Source organism: Crotalus tigris, unplaced genomic scaffold (genome assembly GCF_016545835.1).
Source record: "Crotalus tigris isolate CLP2741 ecotype Arizona unplaced genomic scaffold, ASM1654583v1 scf7180000017903.3850313, whole genome shotgun sequence".
In the NCBI taxonomy this organism is placed as follows: domain Eukaryota; kingdom Metazoa; phylum Chordata; class Lepidosauria; order Squamata; family Viperidae; genus Crotalus; species Crotalus tigris.
The window spans coordinates 1,511,710-1,527,939 of record NW_024096713.1 but is presented as its reverse complement, the minus strand read 5'-3'; the positions used below and the strand labels follow the sequence as shown (position 1 = coordinate 1,527,939).

General features: G+C 35.9%; 1 protein-coding gene across 1 annotated transcript in view; it reads right to left on the bottom strand.

The window, feature by feature from the left end:
- EML6 (EMAP like 6) overlaps positions 1-16,230 on the bottom strand; it is a 149,343-nt gene that overhangs the window by 89,567 nt on the left and 43,546 nt on the right. Inside the window, 4 exon segments of the mRNA XM_039344340.1 lie at positions 1,958-2,170; positions 6,462-6,718; positions 10,518-10,655; positions 11,952-12,153. Coding sequence (XP_039200274.1) covers positions 1,958-2,170; positions 6,462-6,718; positions 10,518-10,655; positions 11,952-12,153 — 810 coding nt within the window.

The window sequence follows — 16,230 nt, the reverse complement described above, 5'->3', positions numbered from 1 at the left end:
TTCATAAACACAAATTAAAACTTTACTAAAATTATAAAAACATGAGTAACAAAATATCCTGCCAAATAAAGTTCATGAATGTAGAGAGTTTGGTTAGTGGTTAAGGCACCAGGCTAGAAAGCAGGAGATCATGAGTTCAAGTCCCACCTTAGCCATGCAAGTCAGTTAGGTGACTTTGGGCTAGTCACTCTCTCTTTCAGCCCAAATCACCGTACAGGGTTATGGGAAAAATAGAAGTAGGAAAGTGTAGTGGATATGTTCACTGCCTTGAGTTATTTGTAAAAATAATAAAAGTGGGATATAAATAAAAAATAATAAAAGTAAATGTCGATGCCCATAGTACATTTTTCTACTGAAGCAGAACCTACCATTTTATGTCACTTAATGGAGATCCAACTGGCCACGAAGCTAAGACAAAATATTGCTATTCAGCATCTTGGAGCCTTGAGGGAATACTATTTTTTAAAAAAATCTGTACTGAACAATGCATAGCTATTTTTCTTTCCCTGTTTTTCTTTCAGTTCCATCTTGCAGACTGATAAGAATAAACTGAATAATGGTCTCTGTCAGATAAGACTAACTACATAAGTGGGAATATAATAATATCAGAAAAATGAGAAGGCAAGCTTCATTTCCTTGACTACTAAAAAAAAGGTAAGTCAACTGGAGAAGGTTGCTCCAAAACCATAATACAACTACTGAAAATGGCCTGTTCCTCAGCTGCAACCTACCCAATTTCTAAAGGGGTGCCTTCTGATGTTACTTATAGCAAACAGTCAGGTGGAAACTCTATTTTTTACTCCAACAGACCCACTAAGGCAGTGGTTCTCAACCTTTTTAATGCCGCAACCCCCAACCGGTCGTAAGTTGAGGACTACTCAACTGGTACAGCACCGTTTGCAGAATGGGACTTTTGGCAGGCTCAGCAGGGCAGAGACAGCCTGGACAATTCCTATTGGCTTTTGAAAGCCAATAGAATTTGACTCTATTCAAGAGACTCTATTCTATTGGCTTTCAAAAGCCAATAGAATAAAAGGGAGTAGCACAGCTAAGGAAAAGGGGAAAAAATGGCAGACTGTGTTATTTGGCGACCCCCGTGAAATGGTCATTCGACCCCAAATGGGGTCCCGACCCACAGGTTGAGAACCACTGCACTAAGGCATGTGATGAACTAACCCAATGTCTAAAAAGACAGAATAATCTTTGTTTTCAATCCTTCTTCTCACTATTATCTTTTTTTATACAATTATATAACCAGTAAAAACCAGTCAATGTCTTTATCATTCAAATACCATGTTTCCCCCATAATAAGACCAGGTTTTATATTAATTTTTGCTCCAAAAGATGCATTAGGGCTTATTTTCTGGTTAGGTCTTATTTTGGGGGAAATATGGTACTAAATGTGTCCATCTGGCTGACAATCTTAACTGGGGCTTATTTTGGGGTGGGGTTTATAATATGAGTGTCCTGAAAAATCATGCTAGGGATTATTTTCCAGTTGTGTCTTATTTGGGGGCAAACACGGTAGTGGGTCATTTGGAAGATTGGTCCAAATTATTCATTTCGGTTTTTGATACTTATTACATCTGCTTCCTTTATTATTGACTATTCAATTTCATATATAGCATTAATTGAAAGTTACCTCAATTTTTTGCTTAATTTTATACTGCTTGCAGTTTTTTTCTAGTTCACTTCTTTTTTATTTTTCTAGAATGTGCTTTTAAATATTTACTAACATTTTTAAAATGAAAAAGAAAGATAGGTTCACTTTCCTGGTAATTTTCTGCTTGCACTTGTAATATTAGAGATTGAGCATTTTTATTTGTTATCTCATCTTCATTATTTTAATAAAAAGTTTAAATAAATTAAAAGAATATATCTCAGCCACTGAAAAACATCAAATAATCCATAATACAAATAAAGCAAGATTTTATATAGGCACGGCACAATGTCTTACCTTTCTTAAGACATGGAAATCTGAATAATTTAACTAATCCAAAATCATCTCCAGTCACTAAAACTGTATTATTATAATTCCCATCTACAGAGTTAATATCTGTAACATCACTGTACTTTGTCCAGATTCCATTTACTTCTGATCCTATTACACAAGTCCATGAAGCCCAACAAATTCCTTTGATCTCATCTTTGTTTGCCAAATGTTTTCCAGCTGAAATAAATTTAAATTAATAAGTTATTTAATTATATTGTTTCAGGAGCAGCTGAACACAAAATTTAATACTTTTCCAATTTCGTATCAGAAATTATTTTTTCTCTTGGGTCTTTTGCCATTGCTGAGTTGGAGGGCTATCCACTCATCTTTAAATGCACAACAATTCCACATAAATTTGTTGAACCTATTGCTGATCCCTTTCACAAGTGATTGTTTCAAGCTACTGCAAATAAAGAAGACGCCTGACTTCTCTCCAAGATAATCAGTGACAAGGTTAACAAATTTTATACACTTTAACACCTGTACCATTGGACAATGAAAAAAAAAAGGTAGAGACAGAGTAAGTCATGAGAAAAATGAACAGAATAAAATAACAGAATTGGAAGGGATCTTAGAGGTCTTCTAGTCCAATCCCCTGCTCAAACAGGAAGCCCTGTACCATTTCAGAGAAATGGTTATCCAATCTCTTCTTTTAAAAAAAATCTGTATCAAGAAGTCACAGGGAAATAGATAAAGTCCAGCTACACTGAGTTGGGTCAAATTCTTTAAGGCAGAAAACCTCTGTTAGCAATCGTGAGACAATGAGAACCTCTTGGTAACCACTATTACTATTGTGAGAAAAAAGAAACTGCTTTATCAAATATTTTATACAATCTGCCTTTGGGGTATAAATAAAATCCAGAATGGGGATTTTGTTTTTTAGATGAGATTTGATTAAAAAAGATCTCAGTGAGTCTGAAAAAGGAATTTGATCTGTAACTTTTTTAGATATTACATTTCATATATTTCACTTGCAGATACATTCTCTCCCATCTTCCCCCCTTACAGTATTTGTAACAACAAATCATTTGATTTACAATACAATAAAATTATTTTTATAATAAATTAATTTTAATTTATTTCTATATTTCTTTAATTTTAATTTATTTCTGTATATTGTTTTGATGTCCAACATTTATTTTTACAGATCCTTTAAGTTTTGCCTTAAACATACTTATTTCCATGTTCAGTAAGATGCAATCCATGGGGAAAAGTTTAAATAGGATGGTTCTTCTCTTGATTGAAAATAATACATTTTACTATTTCCCTATTATTATATAACTAAAGTGAAATGGGTCAGCTTAGGAATTCAAGGAAGAAATTGATCTTATGAAATGGTTGGCATCATCCCCTTTGCATTACTTAGGTTCTTCATAATAACCAGACAACAGTAATTCTAAAATTTATTTATCCACTTACATATCTGTGTGACTCTTGTGTGACAGTGTATGGATAAAACAATCATAATAAACATATATAACATGCAATCTCTTTAAAACGCATATAACATTAAATCTCCTTCTTTGTTGTGGTATCCATCTTATAGAACATTCTCCCTTCCTTCTGGACATTATGTTAGTTCTCCTTTTGATGTTCTCTCTTTCTTTCTCTCTCTCTCCCCACTTAATGTTTGTATATATGTTTAGTTTTCTATTTCTATTGCTGATTTTTCTATTTTTAAATGTGTGTATACACACACACTGTACAATACACACACACTCACACACACACACACACACACACACACATACCGAACAATACAAGTCATCCAGAGTCCCAGAGATGGGAGGCTATGCAAATTTGATTAATAAATACATACAATATATTTGTAGTAGTTGCAGTGGTTCACCTCCTTCCTCAATGGTCAGTCCCAGTCTTTGTTGACAAGAGGGAGGAGATCGCATCTATTCACATAGGGTACCTCTGTGTTTAATGCTTTCACCCCCCCCCTTTTAACATCTACATAGATCTGCTGAGTGACATTAATTCAGGTTTCAGTATTATTAATAATCAATTGTGCATTTCAATCTTGGGCTGCATAAGTGAAGTTGGAGGCCTGGATAGGAAGAAATACTTCAGCTAAGATCCCAACAAGATTGAGTTGTATGTCTGTTTGGCGCCTCTGGGTTGAGGATGTTTTCATCTTTGGACTGAGATGGACTAGTGTGCAACTTGGGGGTCCTACTGGACTCACAGCTATTGCATGAAGAGCAGATGATAGCTGTGATCAGGAGGGTCTTTATGCAGGTTCACCTTGTGTGTCAGTTCTGCCCTTTCCTCAACCAAGGAGGCTCTTCAGATGATTACTTATCTGCTACTCACCTCACAAGTGAACTATGACAACACATTCTACATGAGACTGCTCTTGAATATGCTCTATAGATGAATAGCAGTATAGGTGGTACCTTGCTCAATAGTAGTAACTGTGAGAGGGATCTCAGAGTCCTAGTGGACAATTATTTAAATATGAGCCAGCAGTGTGCTGCAACTGCCAAAAAGCCAACACATCGCCAGGCTGCATTAACAGAGGGATAGAATCAAGATCACATGAAATGTTAATAACATTTTACAATGCTTTGGTAAGGCCACAATTGGAATACTGTACCCAGTTTTGGTCACCACAATATAAAAAAGATGTTGAGACTCTAGAAAGAGTACAGAGAAGAGTAATAAAGATGATTAGGGGACTGGCAGTTAAAACAAGGAACGGCTGCTGGAATTGGATATGTCTAGTTTAATGAAGGACTAGAGGTGACATGATAGCAGTATTCCAATATCTCAGGGGCTGCCACAAAGAAGAGGGAGTCAAGCTATTATCCAAAGCATCTGAAGGCAGGACAAGAAGCAATGGATGGAAACTAATCAAAGAGAGAAGCAACCTAGAACTAAGGAGAAATTTCCTGACAGAGAGCAATTAATCAGTGGAACAACCTGCCTTGAGAAGTTGTGAATGCTCTGGAACACTGGAAGTTTTTAAGAAGAGACTGGACAACAATTGTCTGAAATGGTGTAGGGTTTCCTGCCTGAGCAGGGGGTTGGAATAGAAGACCTCCAAGGTCCCTTCCAATAATTATTGTTATTGTTATTATTTAGCTACAGTTGATTTAAAAAGCAAGAGTGCATGCAATAACAGTTACTCCTCACTATACTCATGAGTCATTGCTGCTGCACAAGCTGCATTTATTGGTTGGCTTCTGGCTGCAGTTCAAGATGCTGATCAAAACCTATAAAGTCTTTAATGGCATAGAACCTAGTTATTTGCAGGATAGTCTGTTTCCCATTATTCCATCTGATATGCTTGGTACATTCTGTGTTCCTTCTACAAAAATTGTGATCTTGTGCACCCGAGGAAGTGTGCCTTCTCTGTCATGGCCTTTTGTTCTCTAACACAACATGCAACCAGAGATACATGTAGTTCTCATTCTCTAGGTGTTCCAGAAGTCTCTTAAGTTCTCAGGTCTGGGGTTTAGGGTGTATGTGGAGCCCAGTTGTTCCTTTGAATGTTACTGGTTCAATTTTGTCTGGGTAGTCATGTCTATTAAATTACGTATTTTAATTATTGTAAGTCGCCCATAGGTTTTTGGATTCAGACAGCCTCAAAATCTATTAAATTAAATTAAGCTTAATTTAGCAGACTTTGGATACAACAAATTAAACTCCATTATATCATATGTAATTCAGATGAGGCAGTTATTTTTATGTTAATATTATCTTAATTTTGTGATATCTATGCTGATTTCTCTTACTGGTGTAATGAAACATTAAGGAAATTACAGAAATTTCCATTTGCATAATGACATCATTGCACAAATAATAAATGATGCTTTAAAATGAAGTTTCATTGTACTGTATTATTACATTGTATAGAAAAATGTAATACTATTACTTGATGCTGAATTATTCTAAATTCTAATATTAGCTAGTCCAGTCTTGATAGTCAAATTATTTTCCATTGTCATGCCCATCAGTTCCAATAAATTTCAAAAAGAAGGAATTCAGTAATTATTTCTAACTTTCATAACAATGTTATTGTATTTATTTACTGTATCAATATGCATTGATGTAAACTTTAGCAAATTTTAAACATAATAATCTACAACTTTAAAATTAAGAAAATTCATATACAGTAGTGAAACTGATGATTTTTAGCTAATTGTTTTGGCTAATTTTTAAATTTTGTATTTACTTCATATATATACTACTGTTCATCTAAGGAGGTTAAAGGGATATTTATGTTCCCCCATGCTCTGGTCTGAGTTCCTTTGCTAGATAGATGATAGATAGATAGATAGATAGATAGATAGATAGATAGATAGATAGATAGATAGATAGATAGATAGATAAGTTAATGGGGAATAGTGCTTATTTCAAGTCATCACACAGTCCTATCCCTGGAGTATATTGATAAAAAAATGTTATGTACTGCTCATTAAGATTAAATGCATGTAATGAAGAAATATTTACTTACATGGCATCCTGTAGAAGAAGTGTGCTCCTGCACCATCATTTGTTTGCAAGAATTTACTGTCTAGAGACCAATCAATATGTGTGATAAAACTAGAAGATTTGTTGCATTCTCCAGTTTTCTTATACCGCTGAGCAACTGCATAGATATCTACCTGACCATCATTAGAACCCACTGCAAGATAGCAGCCGTCTGGTGAAAACTTCATTTCATGAATCACTTCTTTCCGATCTTTGATATGAACAACTTCTGTCATATCTCTGCAAAGAGTATTGAAAACATTGTTAGCAGTGGGTGTGCAAATGAAAAAAGATAAGATGATGGTATGTGTATTATCTACACAGATTCTGTATTGCACAAACATGCTCTTGAAGGGCAATCCAATACACATGTAGTTAAGAAGTCCTATTAAGCTCAAGAGAATTTGTTCTTCAAAAGTAGAATTGTAGCCTTGCAGCAGAATATTATGTCTATTCAGAAACAACCCACTAAATTCAACTGGTTTTCTTATAAATGAATACAAGATTGGCAGCAGGAAACACACAAACACACACACACAAACACACATAGGAATAAGTCACTTTAATATAATAGTGTTTCGAATTAATATCTAAAATTATATTTTCAAACTTCCCCCTCCCCCAATCTCAAAAACAGACAGCACTGATTTTATTTTGCATGCCACTCCCTTTGAATTTTACAGTTTTATGTTTTACAAATAACCCATCTTAATCTTTGGCATACTGTTGCTTAGAATGAATATCTGCCATCATTCATCAGAAAAATTATTTAGCTGGTAAATAAGATAATTACTTAACAGTAATGTTAGAAGCTAAAAGACAAGCCACAATGTTCAAGAGGTATTGCTGTTCCAAATAAATTAGCAAGCATGATTTCCTTCTATACTATATTGCCTGTGCACAATTCTGCTGGATCAGAGCAATATATAAGCCTCACTACGTACAGTAATTAGTTTAGAAATAAAGAATACATCATTAAAGAGAAAAAGAAACTGGGCACTGTATCAGCAATGCCCAGTTATGCACTTTATTAACAGAGATAACATATTTATTTTAATCTTGATCAAATCAGCCAACTTTATTTTCCTCTCTTCTACATTTAAAATCTAATATTTACTCCCATCAAATAATGTTATAGAGCTTGATTTCCTTTGATTGTCCTTTCTCAAAACATCTTTCAATGTTAACAAACCTTTTATAGAAATCCAATATAGGAAAATTATCCAGGTCACTCTCTTTGTCTGTTATTTGTATATTTCTAGGAGAGGAAGATGCAGATCTTGGGGGAGGAATCAAGAGAGGACTCAGCCTAGAATCATGTCCACAAATGTTCCTAAGTATAACCCCCCTCCCCATATTCTATTAACTCTTATCTAGGGCTAATCTAGTGATGAACATTAGGTGGCTGGATTCTTGTGAACAGGTTTGAACAATAAATCTTAATTGGAACTTAACGTATGGTCTTGATTCGTTGTGCTTGACAATATATTCCTTTTAATTATTAAGACATCACCCAGTTTATTTTATATGTTCAATGTAATATCTTTTTCCATATCATTCTTGGAGACCAGTGATGGCGAACCTTTTAGAGACCGAATGCCCCAAAACTGCCCCGCTCCTGGCCCGCCCCCGCTCCACCCACCCCCACCCTGCTCCATCCTCTCCCCGCCCACCCTCAGGGCCATACATGGCCTGCCACAGATCACCCAGGCAGCCCTGCAGTGCCATGGTGGCCACACCCTTTGCCCGTGCCCCGCAACATCATGTTGCACTGCTCCATGTGGGCCGCACCCAGGGGTGATTCTCCTCTGGGGGCTGCTGGTGAGGAGTTGGCTGCGGGGGGAGGCAGGGCTGGGGCGACAGTGTGTGTGCCCATAGAGAGGGCTCCAAATTCTGCCTCTGGCATTCGTGCCATAGGTTCGCCACTACTGTTATAGACTGTCTGTTTAAAGTCCACTTTAAAATCAGCCTTGATCTTGCCCGGTGAAACTTGTTCCTCTTTAATAATAATAATAATAATAATAATAATAATAATAATAGTAAAGTTGGAAGGGACCTTGGAGGTCATCTAGTCCAACCCCCTGCTCGGGCAGGAAACCCTACACCATTTCGGACAAATGGCTGTCCAGTCTCTTCTTAAAAACTTCCAGTGTTGGAGCATTTACTGCTTCTGGAGGCAAGCTGTTCCACTGATTAATTGTTCTCACTGTCAGGAAGTTTCTCCTTAGTTCTAGGTTGCTTCTCTCCTTGATTAGTTTCCACCCGTTGCTTCTTGTCCTGCCTTCAGGTGCTTTGGAAAATAGCTTAATTCCCTCTTCTTTATGGCAGCCCCTGAGATATTGGAATACTGCTATCATGTCCCCCCTTGTCCTTCTCTTCGTTAAACTAGACATACCCAATTCTCGCAACCGTTCCTTATATGTTTTAGCCTCCAGTCCCCTAATCATCTTTGTTGCTCTTCTCTGTACTCTTTCTAGAGTCTTTTAAATCTTTTAAAACAGTCTATTTATAGAAGCAGACACTTTGAAAATTAACTTCTGGCCCCATTGTTCAAAACTATCCTTTAATAGGACCAATGTTAAGGAGAGAAGTGAGTGCTGTGGTGACATTTGACTGCAGCAGAGACGAGCAACAGACGCTTCGCGAGGCAGTCGGCTTTGAAAAGGAAGGATGAGAAAAGAGCACCCACCAGAGCTGAAGAAGTTATGGACAAGAAGCTATCATTAAAACTAAATGGAGGTCAGCATGTTCAAGGGATATTAAGAGGTTTTGATTCATTCATGAATTTGGTGATAGATGAGTGTGTGGAAATGGCACCTGGCAGACAACAGAACAACATAAGGATGGTAGTAATTCGAGGAAACAGGATCATTCCATGTTTACATTTTTTTAAAAAATAAATTCTTAAAAGTTGCTAAAAAAATAGGACCAATGTTAAAATATTTTGCTTCATTTTATAATTGTTTAGTTTGAGCTTTCTTCTCTTTTAATTATAATCTTTAATTCTCTCTAGTGTTCAATTTTTAAAGCCTTATCTTACGTTTTTTTAAAAATAATTTAAATCAAAAGCATTTTGGAAGGATTGTTTTTTTTTTTAAGTTCTTAAACTTACAGTTAAAACTTCACTAAGGATTGAAAAAAAAAACATCCAGTGCTATAAAAGTTGTTGATCTAAAGATTCCTAATAGTTGAAAATCAATTAATAAGCAATTTCCAAAGTGATTAGAAAAGGAAGTATGCAAATCCAGGGTCCTTTCAAAGGTGCTGACTGAGCAAGATACAGTAGCTATTTGCCAGAATGCTAAACCCACTGCAGACCGATGTCTTGTGGTCTCCTTGTGAAGAGCAGCTGTCTGGATTACTTGTGGGAGATCTCAAGTTCTCTCCTTGTCTGGAGAAGAATTATGAACCAGCTGGTCTACCTGCTGTCTCTTCATTTCCCCACAGTCATTGGCTCCACTTTTTACAGAGTTCTCTTCAGTCTGCTATTTCTTCCCCAGAAATCCAAAGCAGCCCAATTCAGAAGGGACAAAGATATCCTTTTTCTCTTTTTCTTAAGAATATAGTTTTTAGAAAAATAAATTTGCTAAAACAGTTCCTTATACTGTCAGAGTTGAAATGTAATTTAGGTACTGCTAACAAATCAGATCTGGTTACAGAAAACTATGATTTAATAAGCTAGAATTAAAGCATTTAAGCTAGGGATGCAAAAAGATATATAAAGATATAAAGATAAGGTTTACTCATCATGTTAGTTGGTTTTGTTCTAATTTAAAATTATAATTTAGAAAAATTGCACTGGTTTACTATAAAGTCTAAGTGATAAATACTGCATACAGATCACAATGGCTAGATTTATATATTGTGCTAGACCCATGTAGTTTGTTTCAGAAAACTTATCCTCAAGCTTTCAAAATATATTTTATTGGACTATTATGTCTTATTCAGGCCAACAACAGGTACAAGAATTCTCAAAAATTGCATTAATACATTTCAGATTTGGTCTGAATTGTTTTTTTAAGGCAAGAGTCAAGCCTACCTTACTCTCAGAACAATAAAAGAACCATCTTTCATTCCCAGAGCCAGTTGAGATCCATCAGGGTTGAAAGATACACTCCGCACAGCTTCTTCCATATTGCATCGGGCAATCAAAGCATGATCAGCAAGACTCCATAAGCTTCACAAGAAAGAAAAGATGAAAGAAGTCTGTTTATCACTACAATGTGGCATTTATGTATGAGAGATTACTCCAAAGTTTATATGCATCTCTCCCATTCTATTTTCTGCTTATGTGGCTCACAGAACAGAGTAAAAAGGGACTGGGTGGTTTGTAGTTCAACATATGAATGGAATGAAATATCATCTCATTACCATGTGATTCAATTTTTCAATATTTTTGTTAATAACTGGAATGAAGAGGTACAGGGAATATTTATCAAATTTGAAAATGGCACTAAACTGTACCGGTATCTTAATTATTAATCACATTAATTACTCTATTTGTATTTATTTATTGATTTATATCTTTGTTCAGGAGCTCAAGGCAACATATAGAATGTTACCTCAAATTTTCCTCACAACAGCAATTGTGTGAGGTAGGTTTGGGGAAAGAAAGAGGGGGGGAAAGGGAGGGAGGGAGGGAATGAGAAAGGGAGAGGGAGAGGGAGGGGGAGAGGGAGAGAGGGAGAGGGAGAGGGAGAGGGAGAGGGAGAGAGAGAGAGAGAGAGAGAGAGAGAGAGAGAGAGAGAGAGAGAGATGTTCAAAGTCAATCAGTGAATTTTCCTATCTGAGGGAGACTGGTCGGATCTCCTTGATGCCACCCCTTTAATTGCCAAATTACATTGCCTGTCTGTTTCATTAAAATCATTTTAATCCTAGTCCAAGAAAGTTGAAAAGGCTATTTTCTTTGGGATTATTTTTCACTCTATTGAATGGAAATTAAGATTTCTTTTTATATTAACCATTTCTGTAAAGAAAATCATATATTGTTGATGCAATTTCAATTCAGACACCCGCGCCTTGTATTTCTTTACTGAACATTTATAATGATGAAGCTACCTCTCACAAAAAAAGTATTTAGCAATCTCACTTAGACAAGAAAGGAAGTGATTAAGCTGCTAGAAATTTTATTGTACTGATGTTTCAGGATGCTTAAAACTCAAGTGTAGCTCTGAGAAAAATGATTAGAATTAAAATAATTTTCACAACTATCTCATATTTTAACACTACTTGGTGTATTGCTGGGTTTTCTTTTAGCTAACAAATTTATTGCACTTTAAGTACGTATTCTTTGGCTAATAAACTGGAATATAAATGCTGCAATAAATAATATATAACTAAAACATAAATAAAACATTTAGTTGATTATTTTCTTCTGCAAATTAATTGATCACCAGCATTATGATCTTCAAAGCCATGATGATTTCCCAACACAGCTGTGGTGAAACATTAGGGATAAATGCTGCTGCCTTACCGCACAGATCGATCATCACTGCCAGTAACAACTAATGGCTTTTTGGGATGGACTGCCAGAGCCCAGAGCTCGCCTTCACAATGACCTTGCATGATAAGCATTGGCTTGTCTCTTTCTCTCACAATAATTTCAAATATTTCACTGTCCTGCGTTCCTGCTAGAAGTCGATCTGCTTTCCAACACACGCTTCGAATAGATAAGCCTGAGAAAGGATAGAATAATCTTTCTATATTAATGAATAATTATCTGTAGTGGACGCAATCCAGCTTCAGTTAAGCATTGTGAAGCTCTATTATTTTTCAGTAGAAGATTTAAACACGTCTCTAATTTGTCTTCTTTGGAATGCAATAGAAAACAAAAGGCTTCACTTTAGCAGAACCATGTCTTTAGCAAATTCCTACCCAATAATTGGTAAGCACTTCACAAGTAATTTAAAAATCACATAAAAAGATATTAAACAAAAATAATAAGACTAAAGTGGATGGACTCAGAGAGATTTGTTTGCCTATTGGTAGAGATTGGAAAGAACAGTGGGTCCATCCATATGGGCAGACAGTTATGGGATAGCAGACACTCAATTCTAAGGACTCTTCAGAGAGAAACAGCCAGCAGATGTGAACTCTAGAATGGCATTTTTATCATAATACTTCACTCTACAGTTTTTCAGGGAGTTGATATCAGGGCAGCCAGATATGCAGCAGTATCTGCAGAGGACTGCCAAAATCTGCAAGAAGGTAGACATAACATAACATATTATATCTTTCAAAGATCCTGGAGCACTGGGGAACTACCAGAGGACTGGAAAAGAGCTGATGTAGTTCCCATCTTCAAAAAAGGGGGAAAAATGGATCCAGGAAACTACAGACCTATCAGCCTGACCTCAATACCTGGGAAGATTCTGGAAAAGATAATCAAGCAACAAATCAGCGAACACCTAGAGGCAAACAAAGTCATAACCAGTTTGTCAAAAACAGATCATGCCAGACTTATTGCATTCTTTGACCAGGTGATCAAATTAGTGGACCAGAGGAATGCTGTGGATATAATTTACTTGGACTTCAATAAGGCATTTGATAAAGTAGACCACAACCTACTACTTGATAAGATAGAAAAATGTGGGTTAGATAGCATCACCACCAGATGGATTTGTAGCTGGCTGACCGGCCGTACTCAGCATGTAGTCCTCCATGGAACTGCATCTGCATGGAGGGAAGTGTGCAGTGGGGTATCCCAGGGCTCTCTTCTGGCCCTAGTGTTCAACATCTTCATCAATGAATTGGATGAGGGGATAGATGGGGAACTCATAAAATTTGCAGACAACACCAAACTGGCAGGAATAGCCAAGACTCCAGAAGATAGGCTTAAGATACAGAATTTGACAGACTTGAACATTGGGCACTATCTAACAAAATGAAATTCAAAGATGAAAAAAGTAAGGTTCTACATTTAGGCAAGAAAAACCAAATGCTACTCACCTCACAAGTGAACTATGACAACACATAATAGATGGGGCTGCTCTTGCATACCCTCTATAGATGAATAGCAGTATAGATGGTACCTTGCTCAATAATAGTAACTGTGAGAGGGATCTCAGAGTCCTAGTGGACAATCATTTAAATATGAGCCAGCAGTGTGCTGCAGCTTTCAAAAAGCCAACACAGCACCAGGCTGCATTAACAGAGGGATAGTATCAAGATCACGTGAAATATTATTAACACTTTATAATGCCTTGGTAAGGCCACACTCGGAATACTGCATCCAGTTTTGGTCACCATGATGAAAAAAAGATGTTGAGACTCTAGAAAGAGTACAGAGAAGAGTAATAAAGATGATTAGGGGACTGGAGGCTAAAACATATAAAGAATGGTTGCTGGAATTGGGTATGTCTACTTTAATGAAGAGAAGGACTAGGGATGACATGATAGCAGTATTCCAATATCTCAGGGGTTGCCACAAAGAAGAGGGAGTCAAGCTATTCTCCAAAGCACCTGAACCCAGGACAAGAAGCAACTAACCAAAGAGAGAAGCAACCTAGAACTAAGGAGAAATTTCCTGACAATTAGAACAATTAATCATTGGAACAACCTGCATCCAGAAGTTGTGAATGCTCCAATACTGGAAGTTTTTAAGAAGAGATTAGACAACCATTTGTCTGAAATGGTATAGGGTTTCCTGCCCAGGAAGACCTCACTTCCAACTCTATTATTATTATTGCAATCCTAGTACCTTGCAAGAGACCTACTATCTTGCAAAATTTTGACATTCACTATGGATACTGTTGTTCCATTTTTTCCTCTTTGGAGCACTGGTTTTTATGAAAGTTGGTAGCAGGAATAATACAATACTAAACAATCTTTCCAGCTCAAGTCCTCTTCAACTACTTGTTCAAGGCAATCATTACTCATGACATGCTAACTCAAGTTCATTCTTGCTTGTTTATATGGTATATGTGCATGTACTGTATTATCCTATACTTTTAAAGTCAGTAATAGGGAGATTTTGATGATTACATTTTAAATGTAATAAATTCATTGACTGCTAAAACAGTTACACATTTTCTAACACCAATCAGGTAGCCAGAAAACTGCTATAGCTCAGAGTATACTTGTATCATCTACTCTGACTACCAACCAATTTCCAGGTTCAAGGTTTTTCCATTGGTTGCTATCTGATCCTTTAAATTTGGGATGTTTTATATCCAAAGCATGAATTCTGCCATCCAAACAGAATAAGATTCTTTCCCCAAAGTCTAACATAGTTTGCTTTTTAGCATCAGACATCTATAAAACGAAGAAAGGAGACTGAAGGGCTGTCAGACATTACCCAGAAGGACATAATAGATAGTCTAATCAAACTGACATAGACAATACCTAGTGCTAATTTTCTGATTCAATATGATTGGCCTATTAGTGTGCTTTAATATGCAGTTGTCTATAGCTTTTCACAATATTTTTTCAATCTTCAGTTTCTATAGCAGCAAATACTTATTTATACATAGGCAACATTTTTTCCTGAAGAAGAACTATAACTGATTATCTCTATGTAATAATGAAGCAGGTTCTCATTTCTGTATCTTGGTTACAGTATTAATAACTATGTTAACAGTGCATGTCGACAAGTACTACAGAAGTGTTAATTCTTATTGCTGGCAGGTTTGCAATCTGTTTCATCCTATCAAGCTGCCTCCTAAAATATAAAAACAGATATGTAGACACACAAAATAGGCAAAACCCTCTCAATTTTAATATCATATTTTACTAAAACTATGAATTTTTGTATTCCATGGAGAACTAGTTAATAGTGTGATTTAATTTTAATTCTAAGTTCAAATTCTAATAAAGCCTTCTCAGAAAAAGACAGAAGAAAGATTAAAAAAAAACCCACCTTGAACCAATCCAAAAGTGTAGCTATCAATATTCTGATTCTCATAGTTGCAAATTAGATGCTTCCAGAATGGTCACAAGAGTAATAGGAGTTGGTTTCTTAACTTAGGCCTGAAGACAATGTTTCTATTCCATGGACTGAGAACTAAATGCATGTACATGAACGGACACATTTGTGTGCATGGGTATATATGAACACACACATAACCTGTACCATGTAAAAATATGTGAACATGTGTGAAAGATAGAGTACATAAGACCCATTCAAATTATGCCACAAAACCAACAGATTATGTTCTAGGAGCTATCTGTTAATGCAGCATATAAAAAAAACATTCCAGAATGAAGATTTCTAAGACTCAAGAGTTGATTATGAATATACAAAGTAGTTCTCAGATCAGAGACAATTCCCCTATAAACTGAAGGAGGCAGTGGTAATCAACTGGGAAAGTATAGAAGGCATGAGAAAACCATCCTGAAGGTGGCCAAGCTTTGCTGAAGTTATAGAGGAGGATTTCTGCAAAATTTTGGAGCCATAATAAAGATTGAGGTACTTTGCATAGTGGTGATCTGTCTTGAATTTTTGAGATATGAACTATAAAAATATTGAAAATGAAGAATAACAGTTATAATTCCACACGTTACCTTTAAAAGAGATCAAATAAGTTGGCTGTTTTCTCTCACTGTTTTGTAAAAAAAATTAATATTTCTTAGATAGAATATTTTAACATTGCTATATGTTATTGTTTCTGTGCTCTGGGAAATGTATTACGGTATTAAAAACAATAAAATGATGGGGAATTGAGTAAGAATATTATAAATAAATCAATAAAAATCTGCCTTCATTGATATTTCTGCACATCACTTATAAATAACATGTTTCCTTTCATTATATT